Source organism: Myripristis murdjan, chromosome 1 (genome assembly GCF_902150065.1).
Source record: "Myripristis murdjan chromosome 1, fMyrMur1.1, whole genome shotgun sequence".
Classification (NCBI taxonomy): Eukaryota; Metazoa; Chordata; class Actinopteri; order Holocentriformes; family Holocentridae; genus Myripristis; species Myripristis murdjan.
This window is the reverse complement of record NC_043980.1, coordinates 3,248,423-3,272,434: the sequence shown is the minus strand read 5'-3', so window position 1 is coordinate 3,272,434 and position 24,012 is coordinate 3,248,423. Positions and strand designations below refer to the sequence as shown.

Genomic DNA, 24,012 nt, shown 5'->3' with positions numbered 1-24,012 from the left:
GCAGTGTGAGGCTCAGAGGAAATGGGCTGATTTCCTGTTATTGTTAAATCTGCATAAGTGCTACACGACAAACAGATTTGGTGCTCATATTAATACGACGTATGAGTGAGGTTGAGACAAATATCCTTGACATGATATCAAAGGTGGAAAAGGCTTTTCGAGTAAATTTCTGTCACAGAGGCCTAATCTCCAAAATAATTTACTGTCATCTAATCCCACAAACATACCAAAGCAGAGAGCTAACTCTTCAGCACAGTGTGTATGGCTGTGGGAGGAGCATGATAGTATCATAAAGAAGAGGAAGTTGCAGACTGACTCAGAACTCTGCATCGACACTTCAGCAGCAGCACATCTACTCTGAACTCTAAAACCCAGACATGGCAAGCAAACGGGCCAGATATGGTGAGTCCCTGTACTCTGAATGAAGGTTTAGCTTGTATTTCAAAGTGTATTCACTGAAACTTTGATCATCCTTTTCTTATAACAGCTCAGATGAATTTCTTGCTCATATGAGCACTCATAGCAATCAGTGGAGAAACCAAATTGATGTGTGATCATCTGAGAATATATACATACCTCCTCTAGCCTTATAAAACCATTCGTATCATATATGATACACATTTTCAATTCCGTTTTTTGTTTTCAGTTTAATCAATACTTGACCAAAACACTTCCCCTGTTCACCCTGGACCATACCATTGGCACTTCATGTACTCAGAGAGTCTCAGATGGTTTGACCCAACTTGCCTGCCTTCACTTGTTGCGCAGGTGGTGCTAGCATCAACAATCAAATTTTGTTTGAAAGGTGTTCTTGTACGTTTACCTTGTATATCTTTACTAATATTTTGAGAAAAGGGTTAGATGACCTGAATAAACGTATGATTGATCCAAACTTTTGATTTTTGTGTGCAGTTAAGCGTGTTGAAAATGCGTGTATCATATTTTTTACTACAGGTTTAAATAGCAAGTAAGCATTTGGGAGCACATTTCCTACATAACAATTTTATTGTTTTTCTTTTGAAATTGACCATTTTTCTTACCATTTCCACATGAGTTGTTCCAAAATAAAATAATCAATGTTATTAGCCCCTGAATTTTATTTGTTAGACACCCATCAACGTCCCCACCAGGACGTGTGGCAACCCCACCACCTCGGAAAAGGAGGGCTCCACGTGTGCCCCCTGATGTGTGAAAGGATAACGTTGATCACTTCCCAACATGGGAAACCAGCTTTGCACAGGCAATCACTTCTCTTCTATTTACTGTGGGAAATGCCGCGTCCACCTGTGCCTGAACAAGGACAGAAACTGCTTCCTTGTGTATCACAAAGCGAAGTAAAAAACGGATGAAAATAACATATTTGAGAGAAATGTTTGAAAGAAAGACAAAAACTGGTTAAAGTGCATATAAATGAAGAGTTATATTGCTGTTTATGTTAAAAAAAAGAAAACTTGCTGTGACCAATTGTGTTATGTGTAATACCTGATGTATCATATGACACAAAAGAAAAAATCATATAGACATATTTTTTGAATTTTTTTTTTTTACATTTTGTTATAGGACGAAATAAGGGGTTCAATTTCAAAAAATTGGAATTTTCTGCCAATTCTTTCATAGTTCAGGCTTTATAGGGCTAGGCACATATTGGGTGTCACTGGATTGTTTTTTTTTTTTTTCTGGTTTATTACCTGATTGAGATTCTGCATGTGACTTTTCCTTCTTTTACCTCGTCTGTTTGTGTTTGTTTCCTCATAGAATGTGTTATATGTGAGTTCCATGTTTATTTATGTATTTTTTATCCTAGAACTTTGTCCTCTTTTAATGCAAGAAATGTTCAGGATGATAAACAAAACGGTATGTAATCGAAAACCTATGGTGCTATCCTGAACCTTTGTGAAAGCGTTCTCATAGAAATGTTTATATAGCGCCTAACCACAACTGTAACACCCCCCCCAACATATGCACTTATGAGTTGCATAAAGCCATATCAAGCTATTTATAACATACAGGCTAAGCAACAGAGACCAAGTTGGCATCCTAACAACACAGCATGTACTTACAGGGTTTCATAAAATAATAAAATACAAAAATCACCAAGAAACAGCCCAGAGGAAAATGTGTCACTCCAAGAGACGCACCTGTATTTTACAATGGGTAACCCAAGTCCATGTGCACTTATGCTGCATGTCATGTAAATACAGTGCTGCCCTCTTCTGATTTTTTTGCACATTTGTCACACTTGAATGTTTCAGATCATCAAACAAACTTTAATATTAGGAAAAGATTACCATGGCAAGGCAAGGTGAGCTTATTTGTATAGCACATTTCAGCAACAAGGAAATTCAAAGTGCTTTAGATAGAGCATGAAGGCATTAAAACAATATAAAAGCAACACAAGAAAACATACATAAAAACAATTAAGCAAAATATTGTAAAATGTGTAAAATATTAACCCTTAATGTGGTTTAATGGAAGGCAGCGGCAAACAGAAAAGTCTTCAGCTGTGATTTAAAAGAGCTGAGAGTCGCAGCAGATCTACAGTTTTCTGGGAGTTTGTTCCAGATATGTGGAGCATAAAAACTAAACGCTGCTTCTCCATGTTTAGTTTTGACTCTGGGGACAGAAAGCAGACCTGTCCCAGACGACCTCAGAGGTCTGGATGGTTCATACTTTAGCAGCAGATCAGAGATGTATTTTGGCCCTAAACCATTTAGTGCTTTATAAACCAACAGCAATATGTTGAAGTCAGTTCTCTGACACACAGGAAGCCAGTGTAAAGATCTGAGAACTGGAGTGATATGATCCACTTTCTTGGTCTTAGTGAGGACTCGAGCAGCAGCATTCTGAATCAGCTGCAGCTGTCTGATGGATTTTTTAGGGAGACCTGTGAAGACAGCATTACAGTAGTCAAGTCTACTGAAGATAAATGCATGGACAAGTTTTTCCAAATCCTGCTGAGACATAAGTCCTTTAATTCTTGATATATTCTTAAGGTGATAGTAGGCTGACTTTGTAACCGTCTTAATGTGGCTGTTGAAATTCAGGTCTGAGTCCATGACTACACCAAGATTTCTGGCTTGGTTTGTGGTTTTTAACATTACTGAGGGTGTCAAAAGCTTTTGGAATTCAGGTACAAGCTGGTTTAAATAACTTCAGTGCTATATTTAGCAATTAAAGTTTCCCTATGACAGTCAGGCCCGGACTGTACATCGGGAGAACCGGGAGATTTCCCGAAGCGCCAGCCTGTCACTGGCCTGGTGGCCTGCCCGTCTTTTTTTTTTTTTTTTTTTTTTTTTTTTAAGACAGGTCGCCGGCCAGGCCAATCAGCTGTCAGGCCGGTCGGCTTCGCCAGTCTGACCTTTTTTTTTTTTTTTTTTAAGTCAGAGAGACAGGCCAGGCGAATCAGAGGCCAGCAACCTGTGAAGAGCTCAAGATGTGATTGGTTTGTTTTGATTAACACCCGCCCCAACAGTCCGAGTCCAATATAAACAGGCAGTATGCTGAGAAGGGGGTGTCGTGACTCGCATGTGTGTCTGACTGTGGAGGAGAGGAGAGGAGGCGGAAGCAGTGGCGGTTCTGCCTTTGTTGTTGTGTGAGGCTCGGAGGAAAGGGACTGATTTCCTGTTACTGTTAAATCTGCATAACTGCTACATGACAAACAGATTTGGCGCTCATATTAATACCATACATGAGTGAGGTTGAGACAAATATTCTTGACATGATATCAAAGGTGGAAAAGGCTTTTCGAGTAAATTTCTGTCACAGAGGCCTAATCTACAAAATAATTTACTGTCATCTAATCCCACAAACATACCAAAGCAGAGAGCTAACTCTTCAGCACAGTGTGTATGGCTGTGGGAGGAGCATGGCCAGATATGGTGAGTCCCTGTACTCTGAATGAAGGTTTTGCTTGTATTTCAAAGTGCATTCACTGAAACTTTGATCATCCTTTTCTTATAACAGCTCAGATGAATTTCTTGCTCATATGAGCACTCATAGCAATCAGTGGAGAAACCAAATTGATGTGTGATCATCTGAGAATATATACATACCTCCTCTAGGCACATACTGGGTGTCACTGGAATTTTTTTTTTTTTTTTTTGGCAGGCTTATTACCTGATTGAGATTCTGCATGTGACTTTTCCTTATTTTACCTCGTCTGTTTGTGCTTGTTTCCTCATAGAATGTGTTATATGTGAGCAGTGCCGTCGTATGGGGGGGAAAGGTGATGATAATTCTAACAGCCCACGGCCCACTAGGGCCCACACACAGTTAAAAAAGTGGCAATGAATGGGGTAGAGGGGCCCACACTGATATTCTTTTAGGGGGCCCAGAATTCCTAGCCACTGCCCTGTATGTGAGTTCCATGTTGAGTTTTATTTATTTATTTATTTATTTTTTCACCAAGAACTTTGTCCTCTTATAATGCAAAAAATGTTAAGGATGATAAACCAAATGGTATGTAATCAAAAGTTGGCATGCTAACAACACAACATGTACTTACAGGGTTTCATAAAATAATATGATACAAAAATCACCAAGAAACAGCCCAGAGGAAAATGTGTCACTCCAAGAGACGCACCTATATTTTACAATGGGTCCATGTGCACTTATGCTGCATGTCATGAATACAGTCTGTGACAAAATGATTTGCTGTTAAGATACAACAAAATAGCCAAACTGTTCAGTCAGTCATCTGAAGATGTGTGTGTCTTAAAGCAGCTGTGTAAGAGTGTTGATTTTTAGTTAATGTTGTTCATTCTATCCTTTAGGGTCTACAGTATATAACAATGAGGAGCTCAGGATCGTGCTGGTGGGGAAGACTGGAATTGGGAAGAGTGCAACTGGAAACACCATCCTGGGAAGAAAACACTTTGAATCAAAGTTCAGTGTCAAGTCTATGACTGTTGACTGTGCTAAGGCTACAGGTGTGGTGGATGGTCAGAGGGTTGCTGTTATCGACACTCCAGGCTTGTTTGACACAAGATATGACCAAGAGAAAACACTGACAGATATGACCCAGTGCATTTATTTTGCTGCTCCTGGTCCTCATGTCTTCCTGATAGTGATCAAGCTGGACAGATACACAGAGGAGGAGAAGAAGACGGTGCAGAAGATTCAGGAAACCTTTGGTCAGGATGCAAACAAATACAGCATGGTTCTCTTCACTAATGGAGACCTGCTGGAGGAGACCTCCATTGAAGAGTTCCTGGAGACCAGCGAAGAGCTGCAAGAGCTTGTGGACCAATGTGACGGCCAGTATCACGTATTCAATAATAAGAAGCAGGATGGCTCCCAGGTCACCGAGCTGCTGGAGAAAATCAGACAAATAACAAAGAAGAACGGAGGAAGCCATTACACAAATAAGAGGTTCCAAGATGCTGAGAGGAAACTAGAGGAGGAGAAAGAACAAATCTTAAGAGAGAAGGAGGAAGAAATCCGCAAAGAGCGAGAGAAACTGCAGAAGGAAGTAGAGAGGAAATATGAAGAGCAACTGAGGAAAATGAAGGAGGAACTCCAAGCTGAGAGGGAGCGCGAAAAGAAGGAGAGAGAGGAGGAGAGGGAGAGGGAGAGGGAGAAGAAGGAGAGAGAGGAGGAGAGGGAGAGGGAGAGGGAGAGGGAGGAGGAGAGGAAGAGGGAGAGGGAAGAAAGAGAGGAGGAGAGGAAGAGAGAGAGGGAGAGGGAGAAGGTGAGAGAGGAGGAGAGGAAGAGGGAGAGGAAGAGAGAGAGGGAGAGGGAGAAGAAGGAGAGAGAGGAGGAGAGGAAGAGGGAGAGGGAAGAGAGAGAGGAGGAGAGGAAGAGGGAGAGGGAAGAGAGAGAGGAGGAGAGGAAGGAAGAGAGAGATAGGGAGAGACAAAGAGAAAGGGAGGAAAAAGAGAGGGAAATCAGAGAAATAAAGGCAGAGCGTGAAAGAGAATTGAGAGAGAGAATACGAGAGTTGGAGAGAAGACATGAAAGAGCAGCCAGACAGGAGACTGAGGACAACAACCCAATAATTCACCTGGCAAAAGATGCAGCAGGTAAGGCAAGGCAAGGCCGATCTTTAGGGGGAAGAACGCTTCCCCCTAAAGATCGGTTGGTTTAGACATATGTGAACACAGCAATCGCGCTCGGATGCGGGACAAAACAAGCGGGCCGAGATCGCCTAGAAGAGGTGGTCTCGGCTCGCTTCCATTCGAGCCCTAGGGCTCTAGTTTCCCGGCGCAGCGCGGGGTGGTGCAGTGAGGCGAACCCCGTGCAGAGCTAGTTTCGACCGGCGAAGCGGGAGAGGCGGACAGTTTCCAAGTTTCGCAGGCGGAGGTTCGCCGAGATGGGAGTGGTGGCGCAGCGGGGGGAGGTGCCGACAGATTCGGCTTGGCGCAGTGACAGTTTCGTGCCAAAAGGCTTCGCCGAGGTGCGCCAAAAGCTCGCCATCTGAAACCACGTCTACTTTCAGCGCAAGGCGGAGCAGAGCCGGCGCAGTGGAAGTTTGGCTGACTGGCGCACATCACCAAAACCTCACAATCAGCATAAACGGTGCCAATCTCCTTTGATCTGACATCAGCTGTGACGGGACAGTTGATATGGAGATATATGTATGTGCTGATTGTGATCGTAGCATTGAATAGTGTTTTTTTCGGTATTTATTGCATCGTTCATGTGCCTGACATTCCCGAAGCCTGCCTGTGAGGTTTTGGTGACGTGTGCGCACTGCTCGCCGGTCTCCGCTCCGCGCCTGTCTCCTGAGCTCCGCTCCGCCCGCGGCAATAGACCTCCATGTCAGCTGTGTAAACTTTCATTACGCCTTCACGCAGCGCATTTTAAAGGCAAGGACAGGGGCTCATTTGATTGGTTAAATGTGAATCGGCTGTGTCAAACCCACTCCATGCCTTCTCTCCTCCTCTCTGCCGGTAGGAGGGACGGCGGAGTACTTGCGCCACCGAGCACGACGTGCCAAACTTGGAAAATCTGCTTGGCCACACCCAGTTGGTGAAGCGCATCTGCGCTACACCCCCGCCTCGCCCGGTCTGTGAAACTAGAGCCCCTGGCTTTTGGTTTGCAGTGAGAACATAATCGACACAGCAACCGACACAACTCACTCATAACTGCGGTTCAACCACCGTCAGAGCCCATCTTCGTCGGGAACTCCTTGTCGTGGCACGTCTTCTTCTCAGTAGATGCAGTATGATATTATTTTCTACGGTGGCCGGGAAGTGCAAACCAACATTACAAAATGTGAAACACTTTGAGACAAATTTACATTTTGGAAAACATGTTTACATATCATAAAACAAAATTACATTACCAAAACACTTTTACCAGTCCCGAAACAAATTTATGTTTCGGAAAACAAATTAACAAGATGCAAAACACTTTTACAAGTGCTGAAACAAATTTACAAATTACACAAACCAGAAATGGAATGTACCAAAGCCCTGATTGACACCGACTTGACACGGAAGTGAAAAAGTGCCCGGTCAGTTTTGGTTTTTGTCGTCAGTGGCAGTGGATTTCATGGCCACCCGATATGGACAGCAACCGGGTGCTCTTTTGTCCATTTTGTGGACACTGTGAGCCAGAGGTGTGGACTCGAGTCACATGACTTGGACTCGAGTCAGACTCGAGTCATAAATTTGATGACTTTAGACTCGACTTGACAAAATGTAAAGAGACTTGCAACTCGACTTGGACTTTAACATTAAGGACTCGTGACTTCACTTGGACTTGAGCCTTTTGACTTGGAAAGACTCCCTACTTTCCCCAAAACACAAAGATTAAAAAGTATGTTATTAAGGAACGCTCTATCTCCCTCTGTGTATATGTGTGCGTCTGTGTGTTTGTGTGCGTGTGTGCTGTCGGCACAACATCCAATCAAATTAGTTCCACGTTGTTTGATCCGACAGTATCCATCCAATCAAATTGCAGGACAACCAATGAAGAAGAACTGTCAAACAACCGGGTCGTAGGCGGGCTCTGGCGCCATTTGGCAAAATGATACCGAAGGTGATTTCGTTTGGATATAAGAACTACGAGGTGGTCAAAAAGAAAAGAATTGCAATATGCAAAACATGCGGATCGAAAATTACAGACGGAGATGCAACAACTTCCAACTTCGTTCGACATTTGAAGTTGCACAAAGAACGGTAAGTTGTTCTGAATGAAAGCTAACGCTAGCTTATCGGCTAAGTAACTTTGCTAGCTGCATCGTTAAATCAATGAGACTGTAAACTCAGTGTTAACGTTACATTGCAAACACGGTAATCTGTTGCGTCCACTGCGGGTTTACTCCCTTACTCATATTTTTGTTATAAAGTGATAGTTTGGGATTTTTGAAGCGGGATTTTATGAGGTACTTAGTCGGTGTATCACACACAATCGACGGCGGTCAGCAGCAAAACGTAAGCAAACCTAATGAAATCAAGGTCAGTTTAAATGTACTTCATATTAAGAATATGTGTACCGTTTTAGCTTGCAGTCAGACGGATTTTTCCGACAGGAAAAACGGCTTATTTTTCAATCTATGTTATCACAGGAATCCGTGTATCATTCGTTCTTTCTATTTTCAAATGCACCTGGCTGCTGTGATCTGCTGTGAGCTACCGCTCATTACCAAACTTCTGGGTCACGTAAACCGGACCAATTAAATAATAAAATCAAATTCAGTCCTGATTCCCGTTTTTCCATTTCGTATTTTTGATCCGAGCCTAAAACTGAACTATGAAAAACCAGGCATATTTTGGATTTTGGTGTTAGATTAAAAAACAAATAACAAAATAACCAGTCACTTTTTAATTTTTTAATTTTTGATTGGCAATTGAAAATAGAAAGAACGAATGATACACGGATTCACAGGCATAGTAATGCTCATTCATTGGTAGTTGAATTGTTAGGTCTGTTTGATAAGTAATTTACATTTTTAAAATAAATGATAATTTAACATATTGTTAAATTATTGGAGTCAAGCTTACTGGTAAACATCTAGCCTACTCCTTCAAGATAATTAATTATGTTCTACAAGTCATAAACATACACTAACACTACATACTGAGTGTTGGAGCAACATATCTCCTCTGTGCTACAAAAGATCCGTGGTAAAAAGTACAATGTTAAGATTGATATTAATAATATGAGTAATAAAGAGCAGTTTCAAATACAATTCATGTGAGGCTATAAGGGATTTTCTGACATCTGTTTAATATGCTTGCCTCTTACAGATTTGAAGAATACCAGATGAACAAAAGCATCATAAATGAACCACAACAGCCTTCAATCTCACAATTCCTGGACAGTCGTGTAGGGCATTACAGCATGAGTCATCCACAGCAGAAAGCTATCACCAATGCTATACTGTCCGACTTGATTATTGATTGCAACTTTCCCCTGTCTATTGTGGAAAACAAGAGTTTTCGCCACTTTCTGACAGTACTTGACAGTAAGTACAGCCCAGTGTGTCGCAGAACGTTGACATCAAAAACAGAGAACCTCGCTGAAGAGAGACGTTCAAAATTAAAAACTCAATTGAGCAACACTGACCATGTTTCAGTCACTGTGGACATTTGGTCTGACCGGAAGATGAGGGGATTCCTTGGTGTCACTGTGCACTGGATAGAGAAAGAGGCAGAGAGGATACAGCTAAAGACCAATCTCTTGGCCTGCAACCGCTTCAAAGGCCCACACACAGCTGAAAAAATCTGTGACCAATTTGAGGCAATATGTGATGAATACAACATCAAAGATAAATTGGACTACATTATTAGTGACAATGCTGCTAACATGCGAAAAGCATTCACTGTGTGCTTCCCCAGTGAACAAGAGGATGACGATGACGGAGATCATCTTGATGACCCTGAGCTCTGGTGTGACTTAACCCTGGAAGATCAGCAAACGGTACATGCTGCTATGGCAAAGAAACAGCGCTTGCAGTGTTTTGCGCACACTCTTCAGCTGGTGGTGGGAGACGGTTTGAAAGAAACAAAAGTGGTATCTCCTTCTCTTTCAAAGTTATCAAAACTTAGCTCACTGCTGCACACAAGCACAACCTTCAAAGATGTGTTTGATACTGAATTTGGGGAACAGAAAGGCATCCCTGCTGCAGTCAACACAAGATGGAACTCAACACTGAGGCAAGTGAAGGGAGTTCTCCAGTGTGATCATCTAAAGCTCTGTGCTGTTCTAGAAAAGGCTGGACATAAGGAGCTGTCATTTACACCACGGGAGTGGAATCTGTTGAAGGAGTTGGTGGACATCTTGAAGCCGTTTGGAGAAGCAACTGATTTGACACAGGGGGAGAGGGTCGTCACAATCAGTGCTGTTGTTCCATCCGTCTTGTCCCTCAATCACCACCTTGAGAAGCTGAAGCCTCAAGTCCGTTTCCTGAGCGGCCTGGTCAGAAGTCTCCAGGCATCCCTGAACAAAAGATTTCTTGGGATCTTCATCAACGTGAAAATGGCCAGGACACAAGAGGGATCACTGCCCCCTTTTCAGACCCAGTCTACCTCAAAGCAGCTGCCTTGGATCCAGCCTTTTCTCTGCTGTGGGTGGAGCCCCATGTGCTGGTCAATCGTGACATCAAGGCAGAGGTAGCACAACGAGTTAAAGGTAAATATTATTACAAGGATACAAGGAAGTTTATTTGTCATTATACAACAGGTTGTATAATGAAATTAAAATGTTGTTAATTGATTGTGTAAAAAAATAGAATTATTAAGCATGGAGGAGTTCAGATGGTGCATTTAGTAGTCTCACAGCCTGTGGGAAGAAGCTGCTCTGTAGTCTGGTGGTACGGCAGCGAATACTTCTGTATGTTTTTCCTGATGTCAGCAGGGTGAACAGGCTGTGGCTGGGGTGGGTGTTGTCTTTTAGGATCCTTTTGGCTCTGCGCAGGCACCTCACCTCCCCCAATATCACTGATGCCCCAATATCAATGATGTTTTGGGCAGTTTTAATCACTCGTTGCAGAGTCTTCCTGTCCTGGGCCGTGCACATCCCATGCTTTCAATCGCTCCTTTGTAGAAGTTTACAAGAACTTGGCGTGGGAATTTTGCTTCCTTAAGTTTCCTTAAGAAATACAGCTGTTTCTGAGCCGTTTCTGAAATATTATTGACTTTAATGTAACTTTTTTCATCATAATCTGGTCTAATTGACTGCAACAATAATTGTGTTTTTCAGTCTAACGCTGTATCACCAACACTAATGGTAATAAGGGCTCTTTTGTTTCTGCTGTTGTTGTTGCATGTTTTGCCAGAATTGATCCTGCAAGATGCTGCAGAGACTGAGCAACCTGTGCCTGTTGATGAAGAAGAGCAAAGGAAGTATCCCAGTGGTGTTTGCGTCTTGATGGGGCCATCCGCCCCGGGGGTCGGGAGCCGAGAGAAGTAGACACGGCTGCACTTGCGTCTTGACGCAGCCGCACCAGCGGGATGACGCACCGACGCCAGCACCCCCCCCCCACACCTCCATCGGACCATCGGCCGGCCGCAACCCCCTTCCCTTCCTCCTTCCCTCCCCTCCCCCGACGTTGCGTGCCGGTGTGGTCTTAATATCCGGATGTCTGCCGACTTTGATCCAACATTTCGGACATCGTTGTGACAGCAGTTGGAGTGTTTAAAATATTATTTAATAATCCAATGGCTTCTGTGAGCCTCTCACGATCCGCCATTTTCTCATGTCTGTGTGAAGGCGGGTCATAGCCGTGAAACAATACTATCCCCACCCCCCACCCCACACACACACACGCACACACACACACACACACACGCACACACACACACACATAACAATATGACTTTGTGGAAATAATTACAGTTGCACATTTTTTTTCCAATGTGTTTGAAGAATGTTCTTGCAAAAAACATGGGATGGGCACACGTTATTATGCCCTCTGTTCAGCAATTCTATTCACCAAACGATTGATGTGCACTATATTGTACTTTATCACCTAAATGATGACTTTTCCATTCCAGACTCGTTGCATTTTGGATCATACAATATTCTTATTGTTATTGTTAGTATTTCTATTTCCCTCGTCTTCTCTGCGAGTCGCACCACCTGTATTTTTTTCTGTCATTACTGTCGGTAAGTCACACGTTGCCACTCCTGCCTAAAGTGCGCAGCTGGCCAGATATGTACTTATGTATGATTTATTTTAATCTGATTGCAGTGTTAGCTTTATGTCGCGTGTCACTATATCTTCAAACGATGCACAAGCAGGAAGTGACTATGTGCAACAGCCCAAACACGCACGTGAAGTTGTTGTTCTGTATGATTATTGGGAAAAAAAAAAACAAAAAAACACAGAGTACTGTATCCCATAGGCTTCAGGGGTGGCCTACTCCAGGACATGTCGGGCTGTGTGCCCCCGGCGTGGAGCTAACAGAAAGTGAATCCCCCGGTCAGTAATCTCTCTGATAACCCCAGATTCCCCCAGTGGGCCAACTTGGTGTGAGTGAAATCACAGTGAGCCTGTATTTCACAAGGGCTCTGTGGGACCCCCACAGGGGCCCCGAGACCCCTGGGAGTCATGACAAGACTTAGCTAGTAGGCCGATGTTGTTCACCTTTCCATTAACCAGCATAAAATGTTATTTCAGTGTGTATGAACATACACTATATTAGTTAGTTATTTGTTGTTTTACTTTCATTTTCACTGTGTTTTATGGTAAACCAGCTACACACCAGCTACACACAGCAACCTGGTCGGTGTGTTGCTGTCGAGTAGTTATTTACACCCGTTTCTCCTCAGATCGATTAAATCTCTCAACAACCTGCTCTGTATCTTGTTTTAATTTGTATTTCTTGCTCTGGTTTCTTTTTAAAATAGATTAAATCGTTCGCCTTTACTGAAGATTTCCTTGGTATGTATCACTGAATATCTTGTTGGTGGGGTCTCTCGGTTATGTCTGAATTTAAAATGAAAATAGTTTCATTTTCTGGTGTCATGTTGACATTTTTAGTAGCTTATCTCCAGTGTCTATCATTTAATCACATGTCGTTGTTAAGCTGTATCTGTTGTGTTGTTTTCCCTACTGGTTAATGCTGTGTATGAAGTAAAACCTGCTATTGAATTTGGAGGGTCAAAATAAAAGGTGAATTATCTGAAGGTGCATCTTTTTATTATTTTACATTACATCAGACACACTTAGACAGCGATTCAGCTTTACAGTTTGATTTCATGACTGCAGGATTGAAAAGGTTTTCCCCAGGTAGTGTTTTGTTAAATTAGAAGACAGTAACAAAATAAGAATGGAGCAAAACAAAAAAACACGTTTTTATAAATAAATACAGATTTTAAAAGCATACATGATGTGTTTATTACTCTGTTGTTAAAAGGACTCGAAAGGACTTGAAACTCAAACTGTAGGACTTGGGACTTGACTTGAGACTTGTCAGTCTTGACTTGGGACTTGACTCGGGACTTGCCTGTCTTGACTTGGGACTTGACTTGGGACTTGAGGGCAAAGACTTGAGACTTACTTGTGACTTGCAAAACAATGACTTGGTCCCACCTCTGCTGTGAGCCAATGGAGTCAGTTTTGTTTTTCATGTGGACGGGGTTTACAGCGGTAGCCAAACAATTGTCCTGCAGAGGCCTGTACCACGAAGTGGGATTAAGGCGTTAGCGAGATAACTTCAGGCTCAACTCCGGATTTTCTGTATCACAAAGCTGGTTCTCTTCTGATCGGGATAGAAAACCTGTCCTAATCCTGTCCTGAAAGCTAGTTGAGGTAGGATATGAACCAGTTCAGAGCAGTGCCATTGATTTCAGCAGCATGGTGGAGACGGCCTATTAATAATAATAATAATAATACATTTTATTTAAAGGCGCCTTTCTTGGCACTCAAGGTCGCCGTACAGGACACATTTAAAAAAAACATCAGAACACGTTTAAAACAACAGGACATATTTAAAAAAAAAAAAAAAAAAAAAAAAAAAAAAACAGCAGCAGCAATAAGAATTAGTATTAACATATTATGGTACTGAATCCTACATAAAGCACTGCCCCCTGGCCAATCAGCTGTTTGCCAAAACATGGCCTGCCCAATCACTGAGGATCCCCTTGAACAACGAGTCCAAATGAGGAGAGCATTACAGCGTGAAAGGATTTTCCTTGACCGATCAAATCCGTTAGATTTTGCCGCCGACTCTCTGAGAGAGAGGCTGTGATGCTGATGTGCAGCAGCTTCAGGCTAACAGCTGCTGCTGTACAGAGCTGACACTCTGGAGGAGAGGAAAACACACAGGAGATCATTAAAGGAAATTTGATAATTTAAAGTATTTTTAGAGGCGTTTCACAACATTTTATTAATTAGCTCTAAATATTTTTGGGGGGTAAATTATTCCTGTGTGAGAGAATGGGCCTGATTGACAGCTGAGGGGAATTACACCTGGGGGAATTCAACTCTACCTGTCATACACACAACACATCTGTGCAGTGAGTTCATAGGTTTCAGCGTCAGATGTGGACTTGAGCTGTTGATGTGTAACTTGTGCATTTATCCGGTCGGCAATTTGTTGCCAAGCATTCTGCTTTCTCCTCGCGGCAGCCGCGATGTTCGATTTAGTGTGTAAATTTTGTTTTTCCTCCTCATACTTTTCCAGTATAATACGCTGCTCCTCCGCCGTGACATATGCTGTGCTTTTTTCCTTGTCGCTCATGTTTGTGATTGGTCTGTTGCCTCGGAACCCGTCCCTTATACGTGCGCGTTCACGGCTCTTTATGAGGCAAACCTGGATCGAGTGAGCGAGTCGATAACCGGCGTCTTGATACCGGTTATCCCTGATCACCATGATCTCAATTAGTGTAGCCGGATAGGTCTGAGAAATCCAGCGAAAACTAAGCTTGCTTCGTGATACAGGCCTCTGGTCCACGAAGTTCCAATCTGATGGCCCTAATTACGGAGTTTATGGGGCAGTAATACTTCCTGCAGTAGTACCCGGCTTCATTCAGCTTGGTTTTCAGGGACCTCAAGCTGATGTGTACACCATGCACACTAGACATCTAGGGCTCTAGTTTCGCAGACCTGGCGAGGTGCCTTCGCCAACTGGGTGTGGCCAAGTGGATTTTGCAATTTTGGCACGCCGTGCACCTTGGTGCAACTACTGCGCCGTTCCTCCTACCGGCGCAAGGGAGGAGAGAAGGCGTGGTGTGGGTTTGACACAGCCGATCCACTTTAAACCAATCAAATGAGCCCCTGTCCTCGCCTTTAAAATGCGCTGCACGAAGGTGTAGTGGTAGTCTACACATTTGACATGGAGAAAGAGAGCAGCCACAACACACACTCAGGACAGTGAGGCCAGTCTTGGCTGCTGGAATGTTGCTTGAGCTACCTGCCATCCATCTAACCACCCATCCATCCATCCATTCATGCATCTATCCCTAAATTCGTCTTCCTGAGTCCCCTGTCTTTCCATTACCTACCTGCCTCGCATCTCTTTTTTCCAGCTCTGTCACCGTCTGTTAAAGTTATTGATTTTTACGAGCAAATATAAATTTGACTGTGAAGCCCCCATTTTTAATGAATGTTTTTACCTCAAAGGATAATCCTCGCAGTATTCATATAAATAGCCTACATGTTTGTTTTGCAACTTTCGACTCCATCACTTACTGATGCAACAACACACTAGAGATTAAAACAAAACCCGGTTCATGAAAGCTTTTACATTTGCTGTTCTAAACGCCCAGTGTCTGGCAAAGAACTGATGCATTTTACATTTTCGATATGTGTGGAATCAGGGGTAGAAAAAATTGGCACAGGACAACGTGACCGGCAGGTTTTCAATTTACCGGACAAATGTTTGAAATTCCGGTCAAATATTATCTGAATTTACTGAGCTTAAAATTATATGCAGGCTATATAAGAATGATATCAAGGCATGTCAATTTATAGCATAATCTTTTTATTGAAAAGCAGGCTGTATCAAATAAAATTAGTGCCGTCAACTGACTCACGTGCGTAACTTCTAAAATAAATAAATAAATATTGCACAAGCCTGTGCTCTTTTAACATGAACATTGCATACAATTGCAAACAAATGCAACTACAATTTGCAAACAAAAAAACGGGCTCATAACATTTTAATAACGCGGCGTGCTGCCAACTTGAAATCAAATAGATGCAATAAAAACTTGATTCAGCAGCTGAATTAAAATCAAAAGTCTCAAGTGTCTCTCCACAACTTGCAATGTGCATCAGTCTTGTGACCTCGTTCTCCCCCAGGCGACTTCGCTGCTGTTTTGATCCGGTTCTGCAGAAAAAAACCCCTCTCTCTCTCTCTGGTACACCAGAGACAGGGATCACGCAGTCTATTTTTTTTTTTTTTTAATTATAAATAAAATTACGTGGAAATTGACTGTTTTAATAAAATTCAAATTGTGAATATTTTCACCGGACATTTAAAAATTACCGGACTTTGGCAGATTTTACCAGTCATAGTCCGGTGATTACTGGATAACGGAAACCCCGTGTGGAATATTTATATATATGGAAGAAGAACTGTGTAGTTAACAGGAGCAGCGCCAGACACCATGACTGGAAAAAAGACATCACCATACTGGACACATTGTTTGACTGACAGGTGATCAGGTTGGGTTTTCATTACGCTGCCAAACGGTGCCAATCTCCTTTGATCTGACATCAGATGTGATGGGACAGTCGATATGGAGATAAATTTATGTGCTGATTGAGATTATAGCATTGAATAGTGGTTTTTGTGGGTATTTATTGCATTGTTAATGTGCCTGACAATCTGTGAGGTTGTGGTGACGTGTGCGCACTGCCCGCCTGTCAGCCAAACTTCCACTGCGCCGGCCACGCTGCGCCTTGCGCCAAAAGTAGACGTGGTTTCAGATGGCGAGCTTTTGGCGCACCTCGGCGAAGCCTTTTGGCACGAAACTGTCACTGCACCAAGCTGAATCTGTCGACACCTCCCCCTGCTGCGCCGCCACTCCCATCTCGGCGAACCTCGGTCTGGGAAACTTGGAAACCGTCTGCCTCGCGCGTTGCACTGGTCGAAACTAGCTCTGCGCGGGGTGCGCCTCACTGCGCCACCCTGCGCTGCGCCGGGAAACTAGAGCCCCAAGTCCACAATAACCGCATACAAGTGCCCCTCGTTAAAATACTGGATGCGCTGTTGCAGCATATTTGGCTCCTCTGCCTGCTCTGTGTCGCTAACAAACTCTCCTATGCCCATCTTGGGTCACCAACACAACGACTGACGACAAAAACCAAAATTGACCAGGCACTTTTTCACTTCCGTGTCAAGTCGGTGTCAATCAGGGCTTTGGTACATTCCCTTTCCGGTTTGTGTAATTTGTAAATTTGTTTCAGCACTTGTAAAAGTGTTTCGCGTCTTGTTAATTTGTTTTCCGAAACATAAATTAGTTTCGGGACTGGTAAAAGTGTTTTGGTAATGTAATTTTGTTTTGTGATATGTAAACATGTTTTCCAAAATGTAAATTTGTCTCAAACTTTGTAAAAGTGTCTCACATTTTGTAATGTTGGTTTGCACTTCCCGGCCACTGTAATTTTCCCTGCACAGTCTTGATTCCTGGTAGAACTGGATGTTTTCCTCGGTTACAAAACACTGGTACATTAACCACAGAAACACACAGAAGCAGTGGTGTAGTCTAGGTGATACGCAGGTATACGCCGTATACCCACTAGAAAAGGTCCCGAATTTCCGTATAACCACTTAAAAATGCGCGAAGATACGTATCAGTATGTTTTTTTTGACATAACGTTCACTTTCCCGTTCATGAAGTCGCCTTCTCTGTGTTACAAAGCGGCTCTTTTTGACCATATTTCGGGGGACACTACAGCTGGAGCTAACGTTAATGTTTCAGAAAGGGAGCCTGTGTGTGTGTGTGTGTGTGTGTGAGCAGCAGTGTGAGGCTTGGAGGAAAGGGACTGATGTCCTGTTACTGTTAAATCTGCATAACTGCTCGACAAACAGATTTGGTGCTCATATTGATACCACCATGGGTGAGGTTGAGACAAATATCCTTGACATGATATCAAAGGTGGAAAAGGCTTTTCAAGTAAATTTCTGTCACAGAGGCCTAATCTACAAAATAATTTACTGCCATCTAATCCCACAAACATACCAAAGCAGAGAGCTAACTCTTCAGCACAGTGTGTGTGGCTGTGGGAGGAGCATGATAGTATCATAAAAAACAGGATGTTGCAGACTGACTCTGAACTCTGCATCGACACTTCAGCAGCAGCACATCTACTCTGAACTCTAAAACCCAGACATGGCAAGCAAACGGGCCAGAAATGGTGAGTCCCTGTACTCTGAATGAAGGTTTAGCTTGTATTTCAAAGTGCATTCACTGAAACTTTGATCATCCTTTTCTTATAACAGCTCAGATGAATTTCTTGCTCATATGAGCACTCATAGCAATCAGTGGAGAAACCAAATTGATCTGTGATCATCTGAGAATATATACATACCTCCTGTAGGCACATACTGGGTGACACTGGATTATTATTTATTTTTATTTTTTTTGTCAGGCTTATTACCTGATTGAGATTCTGCATGTGACTTTTCCTTATTTTACCTCGTCTGTTTGTGCTTGTTTCCTCATAGACTGTGTTATATGTGAGCAGTGCCGTCGTATAGGGGGGAAAGGTGATGATAATTCTAACAGCCCACGGCCCACTAGGGCCCACACACAGTTAAAAAAGTGGCAATGAATGGAGTAGAGGGGCCCACACTGATATTCTTTTAGGGGGCCCAGAATTCCTAGCAACTGCCCTGTATGTGAGTTCCATGTTGAGTTTTTTTTTTTTTTTTTTTTTTTTTTTAACCAAGAACTTTGTCCTCTTATAATGCAAGAAATGTTAAGGATGATGAACCAAATGGTATGTAATCAAAAGTTGGCATCCTAACAACACAACATGTACTTACAGGGTTTCATAAAATAATATGATACAAAAATCATCAAGAAACAGCCCAGAGGAAAATGTGTCACTCCAAGAGACGCACCTATATTTTACAATGGGTCCATGTGCACTTATGCTGCATGTCATGAATACAGTCTGTGACAAAATGATTTGCTGTTAAGATACAACACAATAGCCAAACTGTTCAGTCAGTCATCTGAAGATGTGTGTGTCTTAAAGCAGCTGTGTAAGAGTGTTGATTTTTAGTTAATGTTGTTCATTCTATCCTGTAGAGTCCACCGTATATAACAATGAGGTGCTCAGGATCGTGCTGGTGGGGAAGACTGGAATTGGGAAGAGTGCAACTGGAAACACCATCCTGAGAAGAAAACACTTTGAATCAAAGTTCTGCCCCACGTCTATGACTGTTGACTGTGCTAAGGCTACAGGTGTGGTGGATGGTCAAGAGGTTGCTGTTATCGACACTCCAGGCTTGTTTGACACAAGATGTAGCCAAGAGAAAACAGTGAAAGATGTGACCCAGTGCATTTCTTTTGCTGCTCCTGGTCCTCATGTCTTCCTGATAGTGATCAAGCTGGGCAGATACACAGAGGAGGAGAAGAAGACGGTGCAGAAGATTCAGGAAACCTTTGGTCAAGATGCAAACAAATACAGCATGGTTCTCTTCACTCATGGAGACCTGCTGGAGGAGACCTCCATTGAAGAGTTCCTGGAGAACAGCGAAGAGCTGCAAGAGCTTGTGAACCAATGTGACGGCCAGTATCACGTCTTCAATAATAAGAAGCAGGATGGCTCCCAGGTCACCAAGCTGCTGGAGAAAATCAGACATAAAACAAAGAAGAACGGAGGAAGCCATTACACAAATAAGATGTTCCAAGATGCTGAGAGGAAACTAGAGGAGGAGAAACAACAATTCTTAAGAGAGAAGGGGGAAGAAATCCGCAAAGAGCGAGAGGAACTGCGGAAGGAAGCAGAGAGGAAATATGAACTAAGGAAAATGAAGGAGGAACTCCAAGCTGAGAGGGAGCATGAGAAGGAGAGAGAGGAGGAGAGGAAGAGGGGAAGGAAAGAAAGAGAGGAGGAGAGGAAGGAAGAGAGAGATAGGGAGAGACAAAGAGAAAGGGAGGAAAAAGAGAGGGAAATCAGAGAATTAAAGGCAGAGCGTGAAAGAGAATTGAGAGAGAGAATGCGAGAGTTGGAGAGAAAGTATGAAAGAGCAGCCAGACAGGAGACTGAGAGCAGGAACCCAATACTTCACCTGGCAAAAGATGCAGCAGGTAAGGCAAGGCAAGGCAAGGCAAGGCCGATCTTTAGGGGGAAGAACGCTTCCCCCTAAAGATCGGTTCGTTTGGACATATGTGAACACAGCAATCGCGCTCGGATGCGGGACAAAACAAGCGGGCCGAGATCACCTAGAAGAGGTGGTCTCGGCCCGCTTCCATTCGAGCCCTAGGGCTCTAGTTTCCCGGCGCAGCGCGGGGTGGTGCAGTGAGGCGAACCCCGCGCAGAGCTAGTTTCGACCGGCGAAACGGCAGAGGCGGACAGTGTCCAAGTTTCGCAGGCGGAGGTTCGCCGAGATGGGAGTGGCGGCGCAGCGGGGGGAGGTGCCGACAGATTCAACTTGGCGCAGTGACAGTTTCGTGCCAAAAGGCTTCGCCGAGGTGCGCCAAAAGCTCGCCATCTGAAACCACGTCTACTTTCCGCGCAAGGCGGAGCAGAGCTGGCGCAGTGGAAGTTTGGCTGGCTGGCGCACATCACCAAAACCTCACAATCAGCATAAACGGTGCCAATCTCCTTTGATCTGACATCAGCTGTGACGGGACAGTTGATATGGAGATATATGTATGTGCTGATTGTGATCGTAGCATTGAATAGTGTTTTTTTCGGTATTTATTGCATTGTTCATGTGCCTGACATTCCGGAAGCCTGCCTGTGAGGTTTTGGTGACGTGTCCGCACTGCTCGCCGGTCTCCGCTCCGCGCCTGTCTCCTGGGCTCCGCTCCGCCTGCGGCAGTAGACCTCCATGTCAGCTGTGTAAACTTTCATTACGCCTTCACGCAGCGCATTTTAAAGGCGAAGACAGGGGCTCATTTGATTGGTTACATGTGAATCGGCTGTGTCAAACCCACTCCACGCCTTCTCTCCTCCTCTCTGCCGGTAGGAGGGACGGTGGAGTACTTGCGCCACCGAGCACGACGTGCCAAACTTGGAAAATCCGCTTGGCCACACCCAGTTGGTGAAGCGCATCTGCGCTACACCCCCGCCTCGCCCGGTCTGTGAAACTAGAGCCCCTGGCGTTTCGTTTGCAGTGAGAACATAATCGACACAGCAACCGACACAACTCACTCATAACTGCGGTTCAACCAGCGTCAGAGCCCATCTTCGTCGGGAACTCCTTGTCGTGGCACGTCTTCTTCTCAGTAGATGCAGTATGATATTATTTTCTACGGTGGCCGGGAAGTGCAAACCAACATTACAAAATGTGAAACACTTTGAGACAAATTTACATTTTGGAAAACATGTTTACATATCATAAAACAAAATTACATTACCAAAACACTTTTACCAGTCCTGAAACAAATTTATGTTTCGGAAAACAAATTCACAAGATGCAAAACACTTTTACAAGTGCTGAAACAAATTTACAAATTACACAAACCGGAAAGGGAATGTACCAAAGCCCTGATTGACACCGACTTGACACGGAAGTGAAAAAGTGCCCGGTCAATTTTGGTTTTTGTCGTCAGTGGCAGTGGATTTCATGGCCATCCAATATGGACAGCGACCGGGTGCTCTTTTGTCCGTTTTGTGAACACTGTGAGCCAATGGAGTCAGTTTTGTTTTCCATGTGGACGGGGTTTACAGCGGTAGCCAAACAGTTGTCCTGCAGAGGCCTGTATCACGAAGTGGGATTAAGAGGTTAGCGAGATAACTTCAGGCTCAACTCCGGATTTTCTGTATCACAAAGCTGGTTCACTTCTGATCGGGATAGAAAACCTGTCCTAATCCTGTCCTGAAAGCTAGCCTGCTCCGGGGCAGGCTAGTTGAGGTAGGATATGAACCAGTTCAGAGCAGTGCCATTGATTCCAGCAGCATGGTGGAGACGGCCTATTAACATATTATGGTACTGAATCCTACATATAGCACCGCCCCCTGGCCAATCAGCTGTTTGCCAAAACATGGCCTGCCCAATCACTGAGGATCCCATTGAACAACGAGTCCAAATGAGGAGAGCATTACGGCGTGAAAGGATTTTCCTTGACCGGTCATATCCATTAGATTTTGCCGACGACTCTCTGAGAGAGAGGCTGTGATGCTGATGTGAAGCAGCTTCAGGCTAACAGCTGCTGCTGTACAGAGCTGACACTCTGGAGGAGAGGAAAACACACAGGAGAGATCATTAAAGGAAATTTGATAATTAAAAGTATTTCTAGAGGCATTTCACAACATTTTATTAATTAGCTCTAAATATTTTTGGGGGGCAAATTATTCCTGTGTGAGCGAATGGGCCTGATTGAGAGCTGAGGGGTTACACCTGGGGGAATTCAACTATACCTGTCATACACACAACACATCTGTGCAGTGAGTTCATAGGTTTCAGTGTCAGATGTGGACTTGAGCCACTGATGTGTAACTTACGCATTTATCCGGTCGGCAATTCGTTGCCAAACATTCTGCCTTCTCTTCGCGGCAGCCGCGGTGTTCAATTTAGTGTGTAAATTTTGTTTTTCCTCCTCATACTTTTCCAGTATAATACGCTGCTCCTCCGCCGTGACATACGCTGTGCTTTTTTCCTTGTTGCTCATGTTTGTGATTGGTCTGCTGCCTCGGAACCCGTCCCTTATACGTGCGCGTTCACAGCTCTTTATGAGGCAAACCTGGATTGAGTGAGCGAGTCGATAACCGGCGTCATGATACCGGTTATCCCTGATCACCATGATCTCAATTAGTGTAGCCGGATAGGTCTGAGCAATCCAGGGAAAACTAAGCTTGCTTCGTGATACAGGCCTCTGGTCCACGAAGTTCCAATCTGATGGCCCTAATTACGGAGTTTATGGGGGAGTAATACTTCCTGCAGTAGTACCCGGCTTCATTCAGCTTGGTTTTCAGGGACCTTAAGCTGATGTGTACACCATGCACACTAGACATCTAGGGCTCTAGTTTCGCAGACCTGGCGAGGCGCCTTCGCCAACTGGGTGTGGCCAAGTGGATTTTGCAAGTTTGGCACGCCGTGCACCTTGGTGCAACTACTGCGCCGTTCCTCCTACCGGCGCAAGGGAGGAGAGAAGGCGTGGAGTGGGTTTGACACAGCCGATCCACTTTAAACCAATCAAATGAGCCCCTGTCCTCGCCTTTAAAATGCGCTGCGTGAAGGCGTATTGGAAGTCTACACATTTGACATGGACGAAGAGAGCAGCCGCATCACACACTCAGGACAGTGAGGCCAGTCTTGGCTGCTGGAATGTTGCTGGAGCTACCTGCCATCCATCTGTCCACCCATCCATCCATCCATCCATCCATCCATGCATCCATGCATCTATCCTTAAATTCGTCTTCCTGAGTCCCCTGTCTTTCCATTACCTACCTGCCTCGCATCTCTTTTTTTCCAGCTCTGTCACCGTCTGTTAAAGTTATTGATTTTTACAAGCAAATATAAATTTTACTGTGAAGCCCCCATTTTTAATGAATGTTTTTACCTCAAAGGATAATCCTCGCCGTATTCATATAAATACATGTTTGTTTTGCAACTTTCGACTCCATCACTTACTGATGCAACAACACACTAGAGATTAAAACAAAATCCGGTTCATGAAAGCTTTTACATTCGCTGTTCTAAACGCCCAGTGTCTGGCAAAGAACCGATGCATTTTACATTTTCAATATGTGTGGAATCAGGGTTTCCGTTAGAAAAAATTGGCACAGGACAACGTGACCGGCAGGTTTTCAATTTACCGGACAAATGTTTGAAATTCCGGTCAAATATTATCTGAATTTATTGAGCTTAAAATTATATGCAGGCTATATAAGAATGATATCAAGGCATGTCAATTTATAGCGTAATCTTTTTATTGAAAAGAGGCTGTATCAAATAAAATTAGTGCCGTCAATTGACTCACGTGCGTAACGTC

At 43.8% G+C, this 24,012-nt stretch overlaps 2 protein-coding genes across 2 annotated transcripts in view; both read left to right on the top strand.

Moving 5' to 3' along the window:
• Positions 1-377: 377 nt before the first annotated feature.
• LOC115357496 (GTPase IMAP family member 8-like) overlaps positions 378-24,012 on the top strand; it is a 28,126-nt gene continuing 4,491 nt past the window's right edge. The window contains exons 1-3 of the mRNA XM_030048969.1: positions 378-402; positions 4,773-5,403; positions 19,181-19,763. Of these exons, the coding sequence (XP_029904829.1) occupies positions 378-402; positions 4,773-5,403; positions 19,181-19,763 (1,239 nt within the window). The remainder of the gene's footprint in view (positions 403-4,772; positions 5,404-19,180; positions 19,764-24,012) is intronic.
• LOC115359085 (zinc finger BED domain-containing protein 4-like) lies at positions 9,611-11,260 on the top strand. The gene is made up of 2 exons (XM_030051425.1): positions 9,611-10,578; positions 11,225-11,260. Exon 1 carries the CDS (start codon positions 9,754-9,756, stop codon positions 10,561-10,563), a length of 810 nt encoding a protein of 269 aa, XP_029907285.1. The 5' UTR covers positions 9,611-9,753; the 3' UTR covers positions 10,564-10,578; positions 11,225-11,260.

Coding starts and splice junctions, on each gene's coding strand:
- LOC115359085 (XM_030051425.1), top strand. CDS start 9,754: ATGCGAAAAGCATTCACTGTGTGCTTCCCCAGTGAACAAGAGGATGAC.